The 17,480-nt window shown below is 44.3% G+C and overlaps 1 protein-coding gene across 1 annotated transcript in view; it reads right to left on the bottom strand.

Annotated features, from left to right (window-relative positions):
- map3k12 (mitogen-activated protein kinase kinase kinase 12) overlaps positions 1 to 17,480 on the bottom strand; it is a gene marked incomplete at both ends in the record, with an annotated part of 46,877 nt that overhangs the window by 14,759 nt on the left and 14,638 nt on the right. The window contains 4 exons of the mRNA XM_080733934.1: positions 6,027 to 6,143; positions 11,579 to 11,688; positions 12,513 to 12,621; positions 15,556 to 15,714. Coding sequence (XP_080590060.1) covers positions 6,027 to 6,143; positions 11,579 to 11,688; positions 12,513 to 12,621; positions 15,556 to 15,714 — 495 coding nt within the window. The remainder of the gene's footprint in view (positions 1 to 6,026; positions 6,144 to 11,578; positions 11,689 to 12,512; positions 12,622 to 15,555; positions 15,715 to 17,480) is intronic.

Here is a 17,480-nt window from a genome sequence, read left to right as displayed (position 1 = left end):
GTTTGATCACCCGATACCGATCAATCACCGATCCGATCAAGTTATTATTTATATATTATTTATATTTTCAAAATGTTAATGTTTTAACTTTAATTAATTAATTCACTCATGAATTCATTTATATAAAATGGTAAATGGTAAATGGTGCATTTATATAGCGCTTTTAATCCAAAGCGCTTTACATAGATTGTGCATTACATTCACCCATTCACACACACATTCATACACCAGTGGCGGAGGAAGCCATGCAAGGCACCAACCTACTCACCGGAGGCAATTAGGGGTTCAGAGTCTTGCCCAAGGACCCTTCGACATTAACTCAGGGGGAGCCCGGATTCGAACTGGGAACCCTTCGGGATTTATACCCTTCGTGCTCTAATACCAGTTTCTCTACCCCTGAGCTATGCCGCCCCTTTTTGCCTTATAGTTATTTACCAGCATTACTATGTATTTTTCATAGCAGTAACTAATTATTCCTTCAGCACTGTGGAAATCAATACCCCAAAATGGCCTCAAGTGGGCACAGGGCTCCAGACTAACTTTTTCATAGGTAGCACTGGTGCCACCTACCTTTTCATTAGCACCACCAGAAATTAGGTAGCACCATCTTTTTCTTTGTATAGTGTGATAGCCTTATCATGCTGGTGATAGTTGTGTTCATTTCCATACCATAGTTTGCCTTGATGTAGGCTAAAGATTAACAATGACCCAAATTTAGTATTTGCTAAATATTTTAATCTGAACTTTAGGTTTCTCTGCATGAGCAGCCGTCTGTGTATTTTAGGAAAGCCTTCAATATTCAATATAATGTTGAATACCTCGATAACAATCTCAAGTCTCATGATAACTACAAAATGCTGTATTAGCCTTAGTATTTTTGCTTCAAGTTAATTGAAGCTAACTAATTAATTCAAGAAAAAATAACAAATATATCTAGCCTAAAGGCCCATTCCCACTGGGCCTTAACAAAGGCAATATAACTGTAATACCTAGAACTTTGACTTTCAGTTGCATTAATGCACAATGTAGGCTACTGTAGACTAAATGAAATAATAATATTAGCCTAAAGGCCCATTCCCACTGGGCCTTAACAAAGGCAATATAACTGTAATACCTAGAACTTTGACTTTCAGTTGCATTAATGCACAATGTAGGCTACTGTAGACTAAATGAAATAATAATATTACGCCTAGTGCCATTCAGGATGGAAAAATAAAACTGTCCTTTTGGAGTGAAGTAGAAGTCAGTTTCAAGAGGAGATACTGGGAAGTAGCTGGCTACTTGATAACATAGAAAGCATTCACTTGGACACACACACGCGCACGCACACACGCACGCACTAACAACACAGAACACACGCTACATCAAAGACAGAAAAGTTTAGCAGGTGCTTTCATTTCAGCTGATTGTCTATGAAGTAAAAAATGCGCATTTTGGAACTTAACGAGCGTTACGAGCCACAGCTGTTTCGCACGTAACAGTAGTTTAATGTCTGTAACCTGAGGTTGAAGACATACACGAGCGATTGCTAATCAATAGCTAATCTAATAGCAAACAACCCGTACAGCTCTAACCTCGCCTACCAGGCTTTCAGAGAGAAAGTACAGCTCCATGGATTATAGATTATCCAGTTCGAGGTGACAACAGCAAAAGCATTATACAAAGAAAGGTTAGTAGACTATTTGAGAATTGAGATCTATCCATGGTGAGCGAGAGAGAAAGAGAGTGAATCTGTCGCTCCACGATGAGTCTCCGCTCTAGTTAAGTGTGTGTGTGTGTGTGTGTGTGTGTGTGAGAGAGAGAGAGAGGAGCAACGAGGCTCTTCTGCACAGCAGGCAGAGAGGCAGGCAGAGAGAGAGAGAGAGAGAGGCGATCCTCCAGCATTTCTTCTTTTTTACTCATCCTCCAATTTAAATTTTAACTTGCACGTTATACTGAACGGCTGGTTGATCGGATGCACCGATCGGATCGGATCGGTGAATTTACCTTTTGATCTAAACCACCGATTATCGCCGATCACGCTTTGATCGGCCCGATCCGATCCATTGCCGATTGATCGGTAACATCTCTAATTATTACGCAATATTTTATGCTTTAAATAGCAGATATTTATGCAAAAAAAATAGCAGATATACAAGATCACGCTGCGAGCTTGTAGATCTGCTATTTTTGAAAAATCTTGAACATTTTTGCAAATTATTTTGACCCAAAGTGTCTTCTAAATCCTTCTAAGGTTTTTTTTTTTTTTTTTACTGTTTCTGTCAGTGGTTCTCAAAATGTTTCATGCCAAGGACCCCCAAAACCACATGTATTTGGCCGCGGACCCCATCTCAAAATATATTTTGTTCCAGGGACCCTCCCCCATCTCAAAATATTGTATCAGGGACCCCCCAGAAGCAAATAGTTGAGTTACAAATGTTCACTTATATATTCAAAGACGAGAAAGAAGAGAAAAAAAGAGAAAAGAGAAAAAAAAATATATATATATATATATATGTTACCGGATGTTTGGGTAACGCAGGACGTTCTATGTAAGAGCGCTTGTTTTGTCGTTCACCACACACCAATCACCACCAGGTGGCGACAACAGCCATTCACTAGTGAAGGCGCTGACGTCACTCGTGTGCGACTCTATTTGCGACTTTATTTACTAGCCTAGCCTAGCCTAGCCTAGCCTAGCTTAGCCATTAGCTCCATTGTAGTCACTTGGACAGGGCGTTTATCGTGGGCTTGCCCAGGCCTTACGGCCTGGGCATAAATATAACGATTGCATTCACCACGGCTTCGTAACTCGCGCGGCCGGCCTGGCCCGCTCTTCGCGGCCACTCGCACCTGCGGTGCTCGGGGGCGAAGAGCAGGACCAAGGTCCGCTGGCCTGCGCGCCGCTTGCAATGTCGTGGACAATCGAGCGGCTCCGCTCCGCCCCGTGCTGCATGACGAGTGCTACGTTTCTCGACCGTCCTGTTTCTCTATCATCCGGTGACATATATATATATTAGGGCTGTCAAATGATTAAAAATTTTAATCAGATTAATCACAGCTTAAAAATGAATTAATCATGATTAATCACAAATCGAACTATGTCCAAAATATGTCATTTCTGTCAGTATATTGTTGTGGAAATGGAAAGATAAAGGTGGAATAAGGCGGATACATGTATAAAGTATGTACTGTAGGTATGTATGTATGTATGTATGTATGATAAGCCACCGTCAGGTCGCAGCGTGATTTTAGGTCCAAAAATGTGTTAAAAAATCGACCTGATGGTGGCGCTATATGGGACAGATCCATGTCGATGAGATAAGTGTAGACATACTGTGTAGCGATTTGTGTGATTTTATGGCAAAAACTGTAGGAGCAGTGTCCAAAAATGTGTTTTCAAAAAATTGGCGGGGGTCCCTGGAACTGCGGGGGTCTCTGGAAGAGTGGAGGTTGTGGATTGGCAGACAAGGATTGTGTGTGGAAAATTTCACATGGATAGGGGCAAAAAAGTGTGATGTGACGTGACAGACAGACTGACGGACAGAAAGGTGGTGGAGGTTTTCATAGTAACTGCGACCTGACGGTCCCAATTATAATTACTAGAAGCTGGGCCGCCCTTCGGGCGGCCCAGCGTCTAGTCGGCGACCTGGCCAACTCGGGAACGATGTAAATAGGGAATGAATGCCCCGCCCTTTAATGCAAACCCCATTATACCTGTTATCATAGGACCCGTTTTGACCATCTGTTTGCCTGTGTCCATTTATGCCCATATATGGAGATATCTGTTATCTGTCTGTCTGTCTGTCTGTCAGCGTCCATTTTATGTCCATATATGGAGATCACTGCAGATATAGTTCTGGGTCCATTTTATGCCCATATATGGAGATGTCTGTCTATTTGCGTCCATTTCATGCCCATATGGAGATCTCTGTATCTGTCTGTCTGTGTCCCTTTATGCCCGTATATGGAGATCTTTGTGATTCTGCGTAAATTTTATGCCCATATATGCCACTTGCGTCCATTTTATGCTCATTTATGGAGATCTGTGTATCCGTCTGTCTGTGTCCCTTTATGCCCGTATATGGAGATCTTTGTGATTCTGCGTCCATTTTATGCCCATATATGCTATGTAAATAGGGAATGAATGCCCCGCCCTTTAATGCAAACCCCATTATACCTGTTTTCATAGGACCCGTTTTGACCATCTGTCTGCCTGTGTCCATTTATGCCCATATATGGAGATATCTGTATCTGTCTGTCTGTCTGTCAGCGTCCATTTTATGTCCATATATGGAGATCACTGCAGTTATAGTTCTGGGTCCATTTTATGCCCATATATGGAGATATCTGTCTATCTGCGTCCATTTTATGCCCATATATGGAGTATCTGTCTGTGCTTCCAACTGTGTTGCAGACACAGTGCCGGTTCCCCCTTTAATGCAAACCTCATTATACCTGTTGTCATAGGACCCGTTTTGAACATCTGTTTGCCTGTGTCCATTTATGCCCATATATGGAGATATCTGTATCTGTCTGTCTGCGTCCATTTTATGCCCATATATGGAGATCTTTGACCATCTGTTTGCCTCTGTCCATTTATGTCCATATATGGAGATATCTGTATCTGTCTGTCTGCAATCCAGTTTATGCCCATATATGGGGGCATTCATTTTATGCCCATATATGGAGAACGCGCGTGCCCATGGGACGAACGGTTCTCGAGATACGCGGATTACATACATACATACACACTCACAGAGATTTTTTGTTAACTCATGTGGCGTACGTGATGTCAGAGCCTTTTATGAAGTGATGTCACAATGAGTCAGAGCTTTCGCCGATTTCCTCCGGAACAGGTCGAGACCCGGCACTGCACTCCGTGCCGCGGCGGGGAACGCGCGTGCCGAATCTGAAGCCGGTGGGACGAACGGTTCTCGAGATACGCGGATTACAGACACACAGACACACAGACAGACAGATAGACAGAGACTTCTCGCATTTATAGATAGATTAGTATTGTTTATTTTAATTATTATTATTAAGGAACTCTAGAAATCTCAGTTGGAACTGTTACCCCAGTGACCCGATGCCGGATAAGCGGTTGAAGATGGATGGATGGATTATTTTAGAGTAAGCTACCTTATTTACCATTATTGTGTAGCAATAAAACACAGGCTTATAGTTGAATCAAGAGCCTAAATGCAACAATAGTATAGGCTTGTCATTCATGATGGAAAATACATTTTGGGGAGAAGTGGAACTTAAAAGTAATTTTAGCATGAGGGGGAGATCATGATTACTTGATATCTGGGCTACAGTTAATGCATTCAGTTGACACACGCAGCACAAGCCAGACTGTGCTGTTTGCCTATTGCCTATGCCCAGTCAAATCAGGGTCAACGAGCCTCGTTAAGATAATGTTACACAGCCTAGGATAGCTGACAAATATGCGCAGTGTTGAGGACAAATGATCGCGCATCGCATCAACCATTTCTCTGGATCTAATACAAGCAGTTGGAGCCTAAAAACGTGGATTTCAATGTGTTGCTGTTGTCCTCTCCAATTGAACATCCAAAGGTAGTAGTAGATCCCTATTTGAGATGTATTGATGATCAGTTATTAATCCAGTGGCAGCGAATGGTTTCCAAACTTTTTTCTGGCAGCTATCGTCTTCCCCTCTCTGCTGACTGCTCAGTGACTGAGAGTGTGTGTGTGGAGGGGGGAAGGGGGAGCAGGATGCGTTGCAGGGCAGGCTGTGTTCTCGGCTGCAGTGAATGGGCCGGTTATGCTGCACATGCGTTATTTGCGTTAAATATTTTAGCGCAATTAATCCCAAAAATTAATTACCGCAGTTCATTTTGACACCTATAATATATATATCACGGTTTTTCAAAAATAGCAGATCTACAAGCTCACAGCGCGGCACTCGGTGCCGCGCTGTGAGCTTTTATATCTGCTATTTTTCAATAGCTAAAGCATTCAATAATTCTAGGCCTAAATTTAATCAGCATAGATGTTACAGTGGCTTCAGAAGGCCAGCCTACCTCTGCAGCTCCTTCTCTTTGAGCTCCAGCTGCAACATGACGGCGTTCAGCTCCATGTACAGGTTGTTGGCCCGCTCCAGCTTGCGCTCGTAGTGCTCACGGATGTCCAGAGCATGCCTGGAGGGAAGGAAGGCAGGGGGAGAAGGTTACTCATCAGGGGCGTCACAGGGGGGGTGGGGAGTGGGACTGAGTTACTAGGGCCCAAGGTGGTTTCATTCAGGTTCATTATTTTATACTTTAGCTATTGAAAAATAGCAGATATACAAGCTCAGAGCGCGGCACTCGGTGCCACGCTGCGAGCTTGTAGAGCTGCTATTTTTGAAAAGTCGTGAAAATGTCAGCAAATCTTTGAATATATGTATTTTTTAAGCAAACATTTGGGGGGTACCCGGAACTAAATATTTTGAGACGGGGGTCCGTGGTCAAATCCATATCATTTTGGGGGTCCTTCACATGAAAAGGTTTGAGCACCACTGACATAGAAACATAAGCTTTTCAAAAAACCATAGAAGAATTTGAAATATTCATTTCAAGATTTTCTAGATTTTTAAAAAATGGCATATCTACATAATTATGTATATCTTGTATATCTACAAAATAATTGTGCGGGAGTCCTGCAGTGAATCCTTGTAGACCCAGGGCCCAGAATGTGGTGCGACCCCCCTGTTACTAATGACATGTTGTCTGTGTGTGAGGGACCCTCAATACTCTCAGTACAACAGAAAAGCCACTGGAGGCACTTCTTTTCTGTTCGAGGATAAAGGAGGGACAACATGAAAAGGCCTCCATAAACGGAGCAGGGAAGGACGCACGGTGCACTTATTATTGTGTCTGCTGTGGCATTGTTGTTATTATCCTTAAAGTGGGCGTGACACGGCCAAAACAGCTAATTATGGCTATCAAATTAGCCAATTTTTTTAATGATGTCATGTACCCCCATGTTAAATTACCCAATCAAATTAATTTATTGTAGTTACTGTACTGAAAGTAGTACTTTCTGTACAGTAACTGAATTAAATTAATTTGATTGGGTAATATGATGGGAGGGGGCGGAGTTGAGCGCTGAGTATTATCTAGTGAAACAACCCCAACAGAACTGTGCGAGGAGAAAATGCGACAATTCATAAAACGAATTTCTAGGGGTAAAAATGTTATATAATCTGCTATAGAATCCCCCCTAACCGCGTACAGGGTACAAGTCTTCTAACAAAAAGGTGTCAGAGATTAGAACCAGGGTCCAACGTTCTCCTCGATCCTCCGCAGCACAGACCACTTTTTAGCAGCCATCTCTGCTAAAAAGTGCTCCAGTGCTTAGCCGGAGGCGAGTATGGAGCTCCGGAGGACTGAAGTCTGTGGTAGCCTGTGTGTGTGTGTGTGTGTGTGTGTGTGTGTGTGTGTGTGTGTGTGTGTGTGTGTGTGTGTGTGTGTGTGTGTGTGTGTGTGTGTGTGTGTGTGTGTGTGTGTGTGCGCGTGTGTGTGTGTGTACACACACACAATAGCTCTTGAAAATAGCCGTGCGGTGCGGCGCTACCAGCTAACAACACATCACGTTGTGCGCGGCACCGCACGACGGACGAAGTATACATTCACTAATAACTGATACGGCCCTGCCTCCTTTTCATACCGTTTGAAGAAAGACCACGTGACCTACTGTATCATAATGTTAAATTTCGGCCGGTGTCCCGCCCCCTTTAATGTAACAGAAGTCAGAGTTCTGCTGCGCTCACACTAGCGGTGACCAAAGCCGCTCGATACGCTTCCCCCCCGGTGCCTTGTTTGCACAGCAACCTGCCTGGTCTGTGCAGGCAGTCACTGGGACTACTTTATTGTAGACATTATTATAGGGAAATTGGAATTATTTTACAACGGCCAAGAGGGTCAGAACTCAGAAAGCCTCCCGCTCCGCAGCGTGCCTCACCTACAACTAATGTTGATTTTGACAGCAAACTTTAGTTTTAGTCATAGTCTTTTAAATAGAATTCCATTCCGTTTTAGTCATATTTTAGTCATCTGAAATGTTTTAGTTTCATCTAGTTTTAGTCGACTAAATCTACAGTTGATTTTGTCAAAAAAAAAAAAAAAATGGCGGGCCTTGATGGTGATTTTACACATGCTTGCTCACAGCGCATCACGCTGCGACGCATTGTGAGCTTCTAGATCTGCTATTTTCAGAACGTAACATCCCAGCCGCAACCAAACATAAAATGACTTGTCTCTTAGTTCTACTGGATCTCTTCTCCCTCCCTAACATTTTAGCCTAGTTTTTATTTGTGGACAAAGTTCGTTTTAGTCATCATAGCTTAGTTTTTGTTCCGTTTTTATTTAGTTTTCATCAGTAGAATCTGCCATTGCAAAGAAAATGTGCCCTCACACTGTCAGCAGAGCCACACAGTGTGATAGTGTCTGACTATACGAGGCTAAAATTTTTTTTTGTCATACTGTAGTTTTAGTCAACAAAGTCAACACTACCTACAGTACTACTACTACTAACTGAGTACTATTGCTGTGTTGATATGGCGGTGTGATACTTGTGTTGCATTGACTAGCATTGACTGTTATGTGCACCTTTTTGTTTGGCACTGTCTGTTAAGTTGAGTATAGCTTTTTTTTTGTGTGTGTCTGTGTGACGTGTCACTTATGAGCGTTGAATGTTTCGTGGTCACTTTATGTTTATATTCTTCTTTTTTTGTGCTTGCTCTTTGGACTACAGTACTCTTTTTCTTTTTCCTACTTCTTTGCAGTGTTGGGTATCGTTACATTTTGAAGTAACTTGTTAGTTTACTTTAGTTACTGACTTGAAAAACTAATCTGTTACGTTACTCCGCTACCCAATGACAATTGTAACTTAACGAGCTACCCGTTACCGTTACCGACCATTAAAACCCACTGTGAGAAAGTTTGGTAAACATAAAAAAGAGTGCAACCGGATTGTTGTGGCTGTCAGCTGTGTGTGTAGTTAGGTAAAGTTAGCCGAAAGTTAGACCAATCTGGGAACTAAATCAAAATCAATATCTTTCTTCACAAATGTGTTCATAAAGGTGTCAACTATCACCTCTGAACTTTCTCAATCACAACTCCCTTCGGAAACTTTGTGGGAGCCAATCAAAGTTGGGGGTATCGGGATACCTGGGCCTGGGATTAAAGGGTATAAAATAAAATGAAAATGCCAATATGAGCGTATGAGGTGTGTAATTAGGGTATGTTTGGGCTGCTGAATCCATTCCAACCATTAGTTTTCAGTTTAAATGACTCCTTGGCCATAAAATAGGCCTAATTGGCTAAGGCTTAGCCAATCATGTCATTCGAGTTCACCTGTGTCCTGTTAGTCCCTATGTTTTAAACCCTTTTGAGTGTTCCTTGTCAGATTGTATCATGTTATCCTGTGTGTCATGATGTGCGCTTACCCGCCTGATCTTGAATAGTTTTCATGAATTCAAACCCTACTCCAACCATTTTTTTATTGCCAATATTAAATGTCTCGTGACCTATTTTATGGCCAAGGAGTAATTTTTACTGAAAACTAATGGTTGGAATGGATTCAGCAGCCCTAAAATACCCTAATTACACACCTCATACGCTCATATTGGCAATTTTTTTTTTTTCCCCCTTTAATCCCAGGCCCTCGGGATATCCCCAACTTTGATTGGCTCCCACAAAGTTTCCGAAGGGAGTTGTGATTGAGAAAGTTCAGAGGTGATAGTTGACACCTTTATGAACACATTTGTGAAGAAAGATATTGATTTTGATTTAGTTCCCAGATTGGTTTAACTTTCGGCTAACTTTACCTAACTAGTGTGGCTGTCTGTGTGCAGCTTCAACGTGGATAATGTAATGACGTTGATCTATCCTTTATTCCTTTCACCAAGTAAATCCAAAAATAGTGTGAATCCTTCCACAGCCTTACTCAAGCCCTGCCATGTAAATTAAAGTAAACAAGACACGCAAAAAGTTCTTCTTGACTCGCTAATAGTCAGATGACCACAAGTAACCCCAAGTTACACCAAATTTCGTAGCCTGTCGTAAACTGTAGAATGACTACGCAACCACCACAGGCTGGCAACACATTTCTGGTTGGTCACATTTTTCCGTGTAAAAATGCGGGCCATGATGCGTGCATGCATGCCTCTTCAGGCTCCTTCTATGACAGAGAGAGAAGAGCTCATTCAGGAAACAGCGCAAATGTGTCAGATGGATTTATTTTTCCTTTGTGGCAACAGAAAAAACAGGGAATTATAGGTCTTAAATACCTAATTAACGCCGCTATTTTTTGGGAAATGTAACAGGTAACGATCCTACTAAATTGAAGAAGTAACTTGTTAAGTTACTCCGCTACCACCAAACCTAACGGCGCTACGTAACGTCGTTAGTTATAGCGCCGTTACACCCAACACTGGTTCTTTGTAAAAACACAACACATAAAATTAACGACTTTATTAATTGCAACACCACTCATGTTATTTATCGCCTTACCTGTACATGCCCAAAAGTGTTTTATGTGGGCAGGACTAAGCGCCGCCTCCGTGATCGTCTGGCTGAACATAAATATGCCATTCGCACCAATAATTTTAACTACCCCATAGCCAAACACTTTAATCAATGCCACAACAATAATGATACTCTCTTACGTATTACAGGCATTGAACATATAAAACCACTTACAAGAGGGGGTGATCGCCTAAGGAAGCTGAACCAGAGAGAATCTTTCTGGATTCACTCCTTGGATGCTCTCACTCCCCCTGGGCTCAATGAGGACATTGATTTCATGTGTTTTTTGTGACTGGATCTTTTCTTTGTGATTTTCTGTGTTTCTTTATATTTTTCTCTTTATTTGTAATACATATTTTTCTTTTTGATTGTTATTGTTTATTGCTATACTTTGTGGTTGATATATGTAACTTGATGCCTTATATTTGTACTCTATACTGCTCAAATGATGCAGTGATATATCTGGGTCTGACACACAGGTGTGTTGATTGTTATGCATTCCTGTGTAATTATACAATCAGGCCCCACCTCAATTGACTCTTGTTGATTGCCCAGTCCCAGTTTATATATTGAGTGTGCTTGCTTGTATTTCTTCAGTATGCCCTGATGATGACCAGCTTGTATCTCTTCAGTATGCCCTGATGATGACCAGCTTGTATCTCTTCAGTATGCCCTGATGATGACCAGCTTGTATCTCTTCAGTATGCCCTGATGATGACCAGCTTCTGGTCGAAACATGTCGGCTTTTTAGAATAATTAAATAAAGGTTGTTCCTCCCTTTTTAACCTCTGAGTGCCTGGATCACTTTTTTCTTTTTGATGAATTGATCCTGTCGATCCAAGAGCACCATTTTGACTTGTTTTTACTATTCATATTCTCCGAAGAGCACCTGGTTTTCTCTCTCTCTCACTGGTTCTTTGTAACTTGTAACCTTAAACTGCTGTGCTGCCTCTGGGCAACTGAATTTCCCCCGTGGGATAATAAAGGTATCTATCTATCTATCTATCTAAAGTGCTACGCCTCTTGTGTAAAACCCAGGGTAAAGCCTGCACAGAGAGAACCCAGACCTGAGCTCCTCCCTGCGGCGGTTGATCAGCTCCTCGTCCAGACGGTGGAGACACGTTCCTTCTGACTTGATCTTCTCAAAGTGCTGCTTCACCTCCTCGCGCCACTCCGCCTGCAAGGGGAACAACGTTTAAAATAATAACAATAATGAATGGGATTTTATAGCGCTTCAAAGTACACTACAGTTCACCAGTACACCAGTTCCTTTCCCCTCCATCAGGCTGACCAGGGGGAGAAAATGCAAACTCCACACAGAGATAAGAGGTGTCCAGGGACGTGCTGGCCATTGGGAAAAGCGGGACAACTCCCGAACGGCCGGTTCATTCCCGGCCGGTCCAGGCCGGCCATTAGGAAAACATTTAAAATAAAATGTCGGCCTTCGTTCCATTTTGGGGGCTGGGCGGCCAGCAAAGTAAATCGTCACTGTCGGGCAGAAACCTTGTATATCCAAGTTTCAAATGTATACATTTTTTCGCAAAGCAAAGCCCTGCTTCATCATACAAGGCCGTTGCACAAAAGTAGTGAAAACAGCAGATCTACAAGCACACAACGCCTCACGGTGCGAGGCGTTGTGTGCTTGTAGATCGGCTGTTTTCACTAGTTTAGTTCATTTTCAAAATGATGAATACAAAACAAACGGTTTTGGACATTCAAGGTTTCCACCCGACAACGACGAAATATAACTCATGTACAGTAATTGGCCCACTGGCTTGTCACTGAAATGGCAAATCTTTGAGTAGCAGCAGCGCTATAGAGAGAGATCTCTCGCTATAGCGCGCAATGAGGGCCTCTCCAACTCTTTTTCCCGGGCTGAATCAGGGGCCCAGCACGTCCCTGGAGGTTTCTGCCCGACAGCGACAGTATTGAAGTTGTAAGCCACAGTGGCGTGGCTGTACGTACCTGGGACTTGAAGTAGGTCTCCTGTACTGTACCTACCTGGGACTTGAAGTAGGTCTCCTGGGGGGTGGAGAGGAGGTCTGCTGAGGCGATGTCCAGATGCAGGAGGATCTGTCTGAAGGAAGGCCTGCTCCTGGGCTTACAGTTCCTGTGGAAGACGACAACAGGGACTTTAAGCTCCACGATTTTCAGGGTGGCAACGCCAGGCGGAGTACGGCTGCTATGACGCGATCGCTGTAGCAAGCAACGGCAGGACAACAGCTACTTTAAGCTTTGGGACAACGGTAACCGGAGAATGATCAGCGCTCGATAGATCAACCTGCCGCCGTCGCTGACGGCTGTTTCCTCGTTTGCTTAACGATTTTGACCGCTACGGCGATTACGTCATAGCAGCCGTAGTCCCGCTTCGCGTTGCGGTTGTAGAAACGGGCAGCTTAAATTCCTAACGTCAGGAGGACACTACGCCAGTGGTGCTCAAACCTTTTCATGTCAGGGACCCACAAGTTGACACTTATTAGACAGCGGACCCCCATTTGAAAAGATATGCCAGGGTCCCTGGCTTTTACAGCTCTAGCAGTGATTCTCAACCATTTTAATTTCAGGGACCTCCAGTTTGATATGCTTTAGGCTATAGCAACCAGATCCCATGCCCAATCCCAACCTTGGTCTATGTCAGTCCTGCCCAAATATGGAGTCATTTGCGTGACATTTGCGCCGCTGTACCAGATACTGTATAAGTATAGCACTCGCAATATGACTTCACTCTTTAAGAGATCGAGTCTGAATCATTACTGGCTATCCGTTGTGGTGTTCCTCTCCTGAATCATTACTGGCTATCCGTTGTGGTGTTCCTCTACTGAATCATTACTGGCTATCCGTTGTGGTGTTCCTCTACTGAATCATTACTGTTTATCCGTTGTGGTGTTCCTCTACTGAATCATTACTGGCTATCCGTTGTGGTGTTCCTCTCCCGTCCAGACATGTTCTGCTGCACTCTGAAGCTGGAAGGAGGACCACAGAGACATTTCTCTGCCTCTGTGGCGGTGGGGAACAAGGTGTACTCCTTTGGAGGATGCTTCAGCGCCACCAAGAGGGCTCTGATTGAAGTGCACGTCTTCAACACAGTGTCTCTGCGCTGGAGGAAGCTGCCTCTCGTGACCGCTGGAAGAAGAAAACCTCCCCTCGAGGTTCCCTCCAACCGCATGTGCCACTCAGCTGTGCTGATAGACGATACCGTGTTCATCTTCGGAGGACTGGTGGATTTAAAGTTAAGTGAGTCTGTCGCGGCCAACAGGGCAACCATCGATGGGCGTGAATGCAACACGCTTTATGCATTTGATGCCGACACCCACACATGGTCCAAACCCAACATTTCTGGCAATGTTCCAGTGGCGAGGAGGGGCCACTCAGCCTGTGTCTTGGTTAAGGTCATGTTCATCCATGGAGGATGCAACACTGTGAATAGATACTATAATGACGTCTACAAGATGGACACCACCACAATGGTCTGGTCTTTAATTAACACAACAGGCTCTACACCACCTGTTTCAGAATGTCACTCTGCCACCGTCATTGCGACGCAGATGTTTGTATTTGGGGGCCGAGCGGACCGGGGGGTCCACTACGACGACATCATCAGAGTGTTTGACACTGAGACCAACCGCTGGCTGAAAACACCATCTGCACAGTTTCTTCCAGAAGGACGCATGTGTCACTCAGCCTTTACCTACAACGGAGAGCTGTACATAATTGGTGGTTGCAACTTGCAGCTGGGCCAGACCTTCAATGATCTGTGGAGATTCAACCCAGAGACCTGCTCCTGGAAGAAGGTTAAGCCCAAGGGGAGACGCCTGCGTGGGCTGACTTGCATGTCCTTTTGCATGCTGGGAGATCGTATCATCCTCTTCGAGGATGACCTGTACATCGTGGACTTGAGTCCTAGTCTGAAGACGTTATGCAAGCTAGCGGTTATTCAGTACGGTCTGGAGCAGTCTGGACTCCCACAGAACATCAGGTGGGAACTAGCAGCCACGACTACCAACAGGAAAGGAATAAATAACAACCCTCGAAACCCTCGAAAAGATTTTACATTTACATTTGGTAAATGGTAAATGGTGCATTTATATATAGTGTCTTATATATATATATGTTACAGGACGTTTGGATAACTCAGGACGTTCATGGTAAGAGCGCTTGTTTTGTCGCACTGACGTCACTCGTTTGCGACTCTCTTTCTTTATTTACTAGCCTAGCTCGGCAGTGTTTAGCCATTAGCGCTCGGTCAGGGCGTTTATCGTGCGCTTGCCCAGGCCTTACGGCCTGGGCATAAATATAACGATTGCATTCACCACGGCTTCGTAACGGAGGCCGCGCGGCCCTGGCCCGCTCTTCGCGGCCACTCGCGCCTGCGGCGCTCGGGGGCGAAGAGCAGGACCAAGGTCCGCTGGCCTTCGCGCCGCTTGCAGTGTCGCTTGTTCCGCCCCGTGCAGCACGGCGAGTGCTCGGTTTCTCGAACGTTCTGTTTCTCTATCAAACCGTGACATATATATATATATATATATATATATATATATGTATGTGTGTGTGTGTGTGTGTGTCCCAGCACGGCTGACGGCTAGTCATTGATTTTTTTCATTTTCATTCTTTCATTTCATTTGAAAGCTGGGAATCATAGCTACAAAATGATATACTGTATTGGTTGTGGAGATTGACCCAACAGTTTTGAAGATATGGCTTATAGAATGATGCCATGCTGAAATACTACTTGAGATATTCAAGTTCTAAATACATTTCTAACCTGCAATGACCTGCATGATCTCTCACATTAATTAAAAAAAGTCTTATTTACATGCAGAGTTAAGCTCTATGAAATGCTTTTGTGGCTTTATCACATTTTAGTGAACAAAAAAAAAATAGTAATTTCAGCTGTGTAAAGTAGTGGCTTCCGAAATGACTGCCCCTGTGTCACACTCAGTCACATATAGTATAGGCTTAAAGTTACCTAGTTTCCCTTTAAAGTCTGACCCCTGCCTTCTGTGGGGTCAGGGGTCAAGGTTAGGGTCAGGTTCAGGGTGTCACTCACCAGCACTGTCTGAGGAGGATCTTGAAGCCGTCGGGGCAGCTCTCTGGGACGGGCAGCTGCAGGCTGTTGTTGCCCACGCCCCAGATGATGGCCGAGGAGTCCACGTCCTTGTAGGGGACCTCTCCCGTCAGCATCTCCCACAGAACCACTCCAAACGACCTGACACCACAACCACCACATCATAACTCCACATAACCCCACAGCACATCTCCCACAGAACCACTCCAAACGACCTGACACCACAACCACCACATCATAACTCCACATAACCCCACAGCACATCTCCCACAGAACCACTCCAAACGACCTGACACCACAACCCCCACACATCACTTAACGCTTTTACTGCATTTACAGCTTTTTTTTTTAAATATTTTTATCCCACGGTTTTTGCAACCCATTTTTCTCACCCAGTGCCAACTACCTAACCTGTAGTCCTGGTTTCCGCTTTCCCCCTGCCGCGCCAGGGGAATTGGGGAGCACCTGGCTGGCTAGGGGGAGGTAGTATGGAAACCATGGACTACTGCATGTTTTTGTGTGAGGGTATCAACCCTAGGAGACACGGGGAGAACATGCAATCTCCACACAGAAAGGCCCTATCGCCAACCCCACCTAGGGTGTGGGTGCTGATGACGCGGAGAAGAGAACACGCCCCCAGCGCCCACAGCGTCCTCTGGCGGGAATCGAACCCAGGACCTTCTAGTTGTGAGGCGAAGCGCTAACCACTGCGCCACCGTGCCACCGTGCCCCTCGCGCGTCCATTTATTCAAGTGAACGAGCGCTTGTTCGTTCGTTCTTTCCCCTGTCTGAGCAGACGAGGGGTGGTCGCGGGTCTCTGCAGCAGCGGCAGCTCAAGCAACGCTGGTCTCAAATCTCGACCACACATAAACAATAATGGCGGCGGGATCACTTTTCTGGTGGTGTTCTATACCTGGATCTAGTTTCTCAAGGTCTTTGCACACTGCTGCGTTTTTCGAGCCGAATATCGGAGTGAATTTCGGAGTGCGTGAATAAAAAAAATCAACCTCACGTTATGTCAATCACGTTTGCACACGCAGTGCAGTGTGCAACCAGCTTCACTTCTATGCTCTGAACAACTGGTGCGAACGAGGGACAAACTTCAGCTCGTTCGTTGCAAATGGCTGCGCTCAGCTGTCTATTATTTTGTTCACGACTCGATGACAGACGAGTCTGTCTGTTACGAAAGGTTGCGGTTGGAAATTATGGATATTTTTCTATAAAATCGCAAAGGTAAGCTACTTTTAACTCAGTCGGTGCCATATTTAAAGTGGGACCTCTTATATTGCCGTTTCGCCAAAAAAAGGGTTAAAAAAATAGTGTGCACGCTGGTGCACACATTCGTGCACAGATCATGCACTATGCATGTGCATGCTTTCCACAGCTTTCAAACAAAAAAATCCGCTTGGAAATCCGTTCAGGCATTCAGGAGAAGGCAGCCCTTATGTTTTCTTCAAATGTAAACAAACATGGCTGCCATGTTTGAAAGATGGGGTTGGTATGGGGGTTAAACATGCAATTTCGCGATCGCGATCATGCCTAGTACACTGTTGGAGGTCCAATTTTTTTTTCTCAAACATTTCTTTTGAAAAAAGGGAAGGCCATAGTTAAAAAGACGTTTTTATTATAGAAAACGTTTTTTTTTTTTTGGCAGGGTATGAGTTAAGCTACTTTGATGGCAGTTTAACACTCATTGAGAGAATGAGTTTGACAATGTTCTTACATTTCTTCCTTTTTCACAAGTTGGCCACCAGAAAAAAATTTGCAAAAAAATGTAATCACAGCGGATCACGTGATCGGAAAAGGCGCCAATTAAATATTCTTGGCAGTGAATGAACAATAACCACCCACTGGGTCCGGAGCGCTGGCCTGGGGGTGCATCGAAGGTTCAAGTCCCGATCCCAGCG

The sequence above is a fragment of the Nannobrachium achirus genome (assembly GCF_963921795.1).
Source record: "Nannobrachium achirus genome assembly, chromosome: 9".
Classification (NCBI taxonomy): Eukaryota; Metazoa; Chordata; class Actinopteri; order Myctophiformes; family Myctophidae; genus Nannobrachium; species Nannobrachium achirus.
Note: the sequence above shows the minus strand (reverse complement) of the source record. Positions and strands in the feature narration are given on the sequence as shown.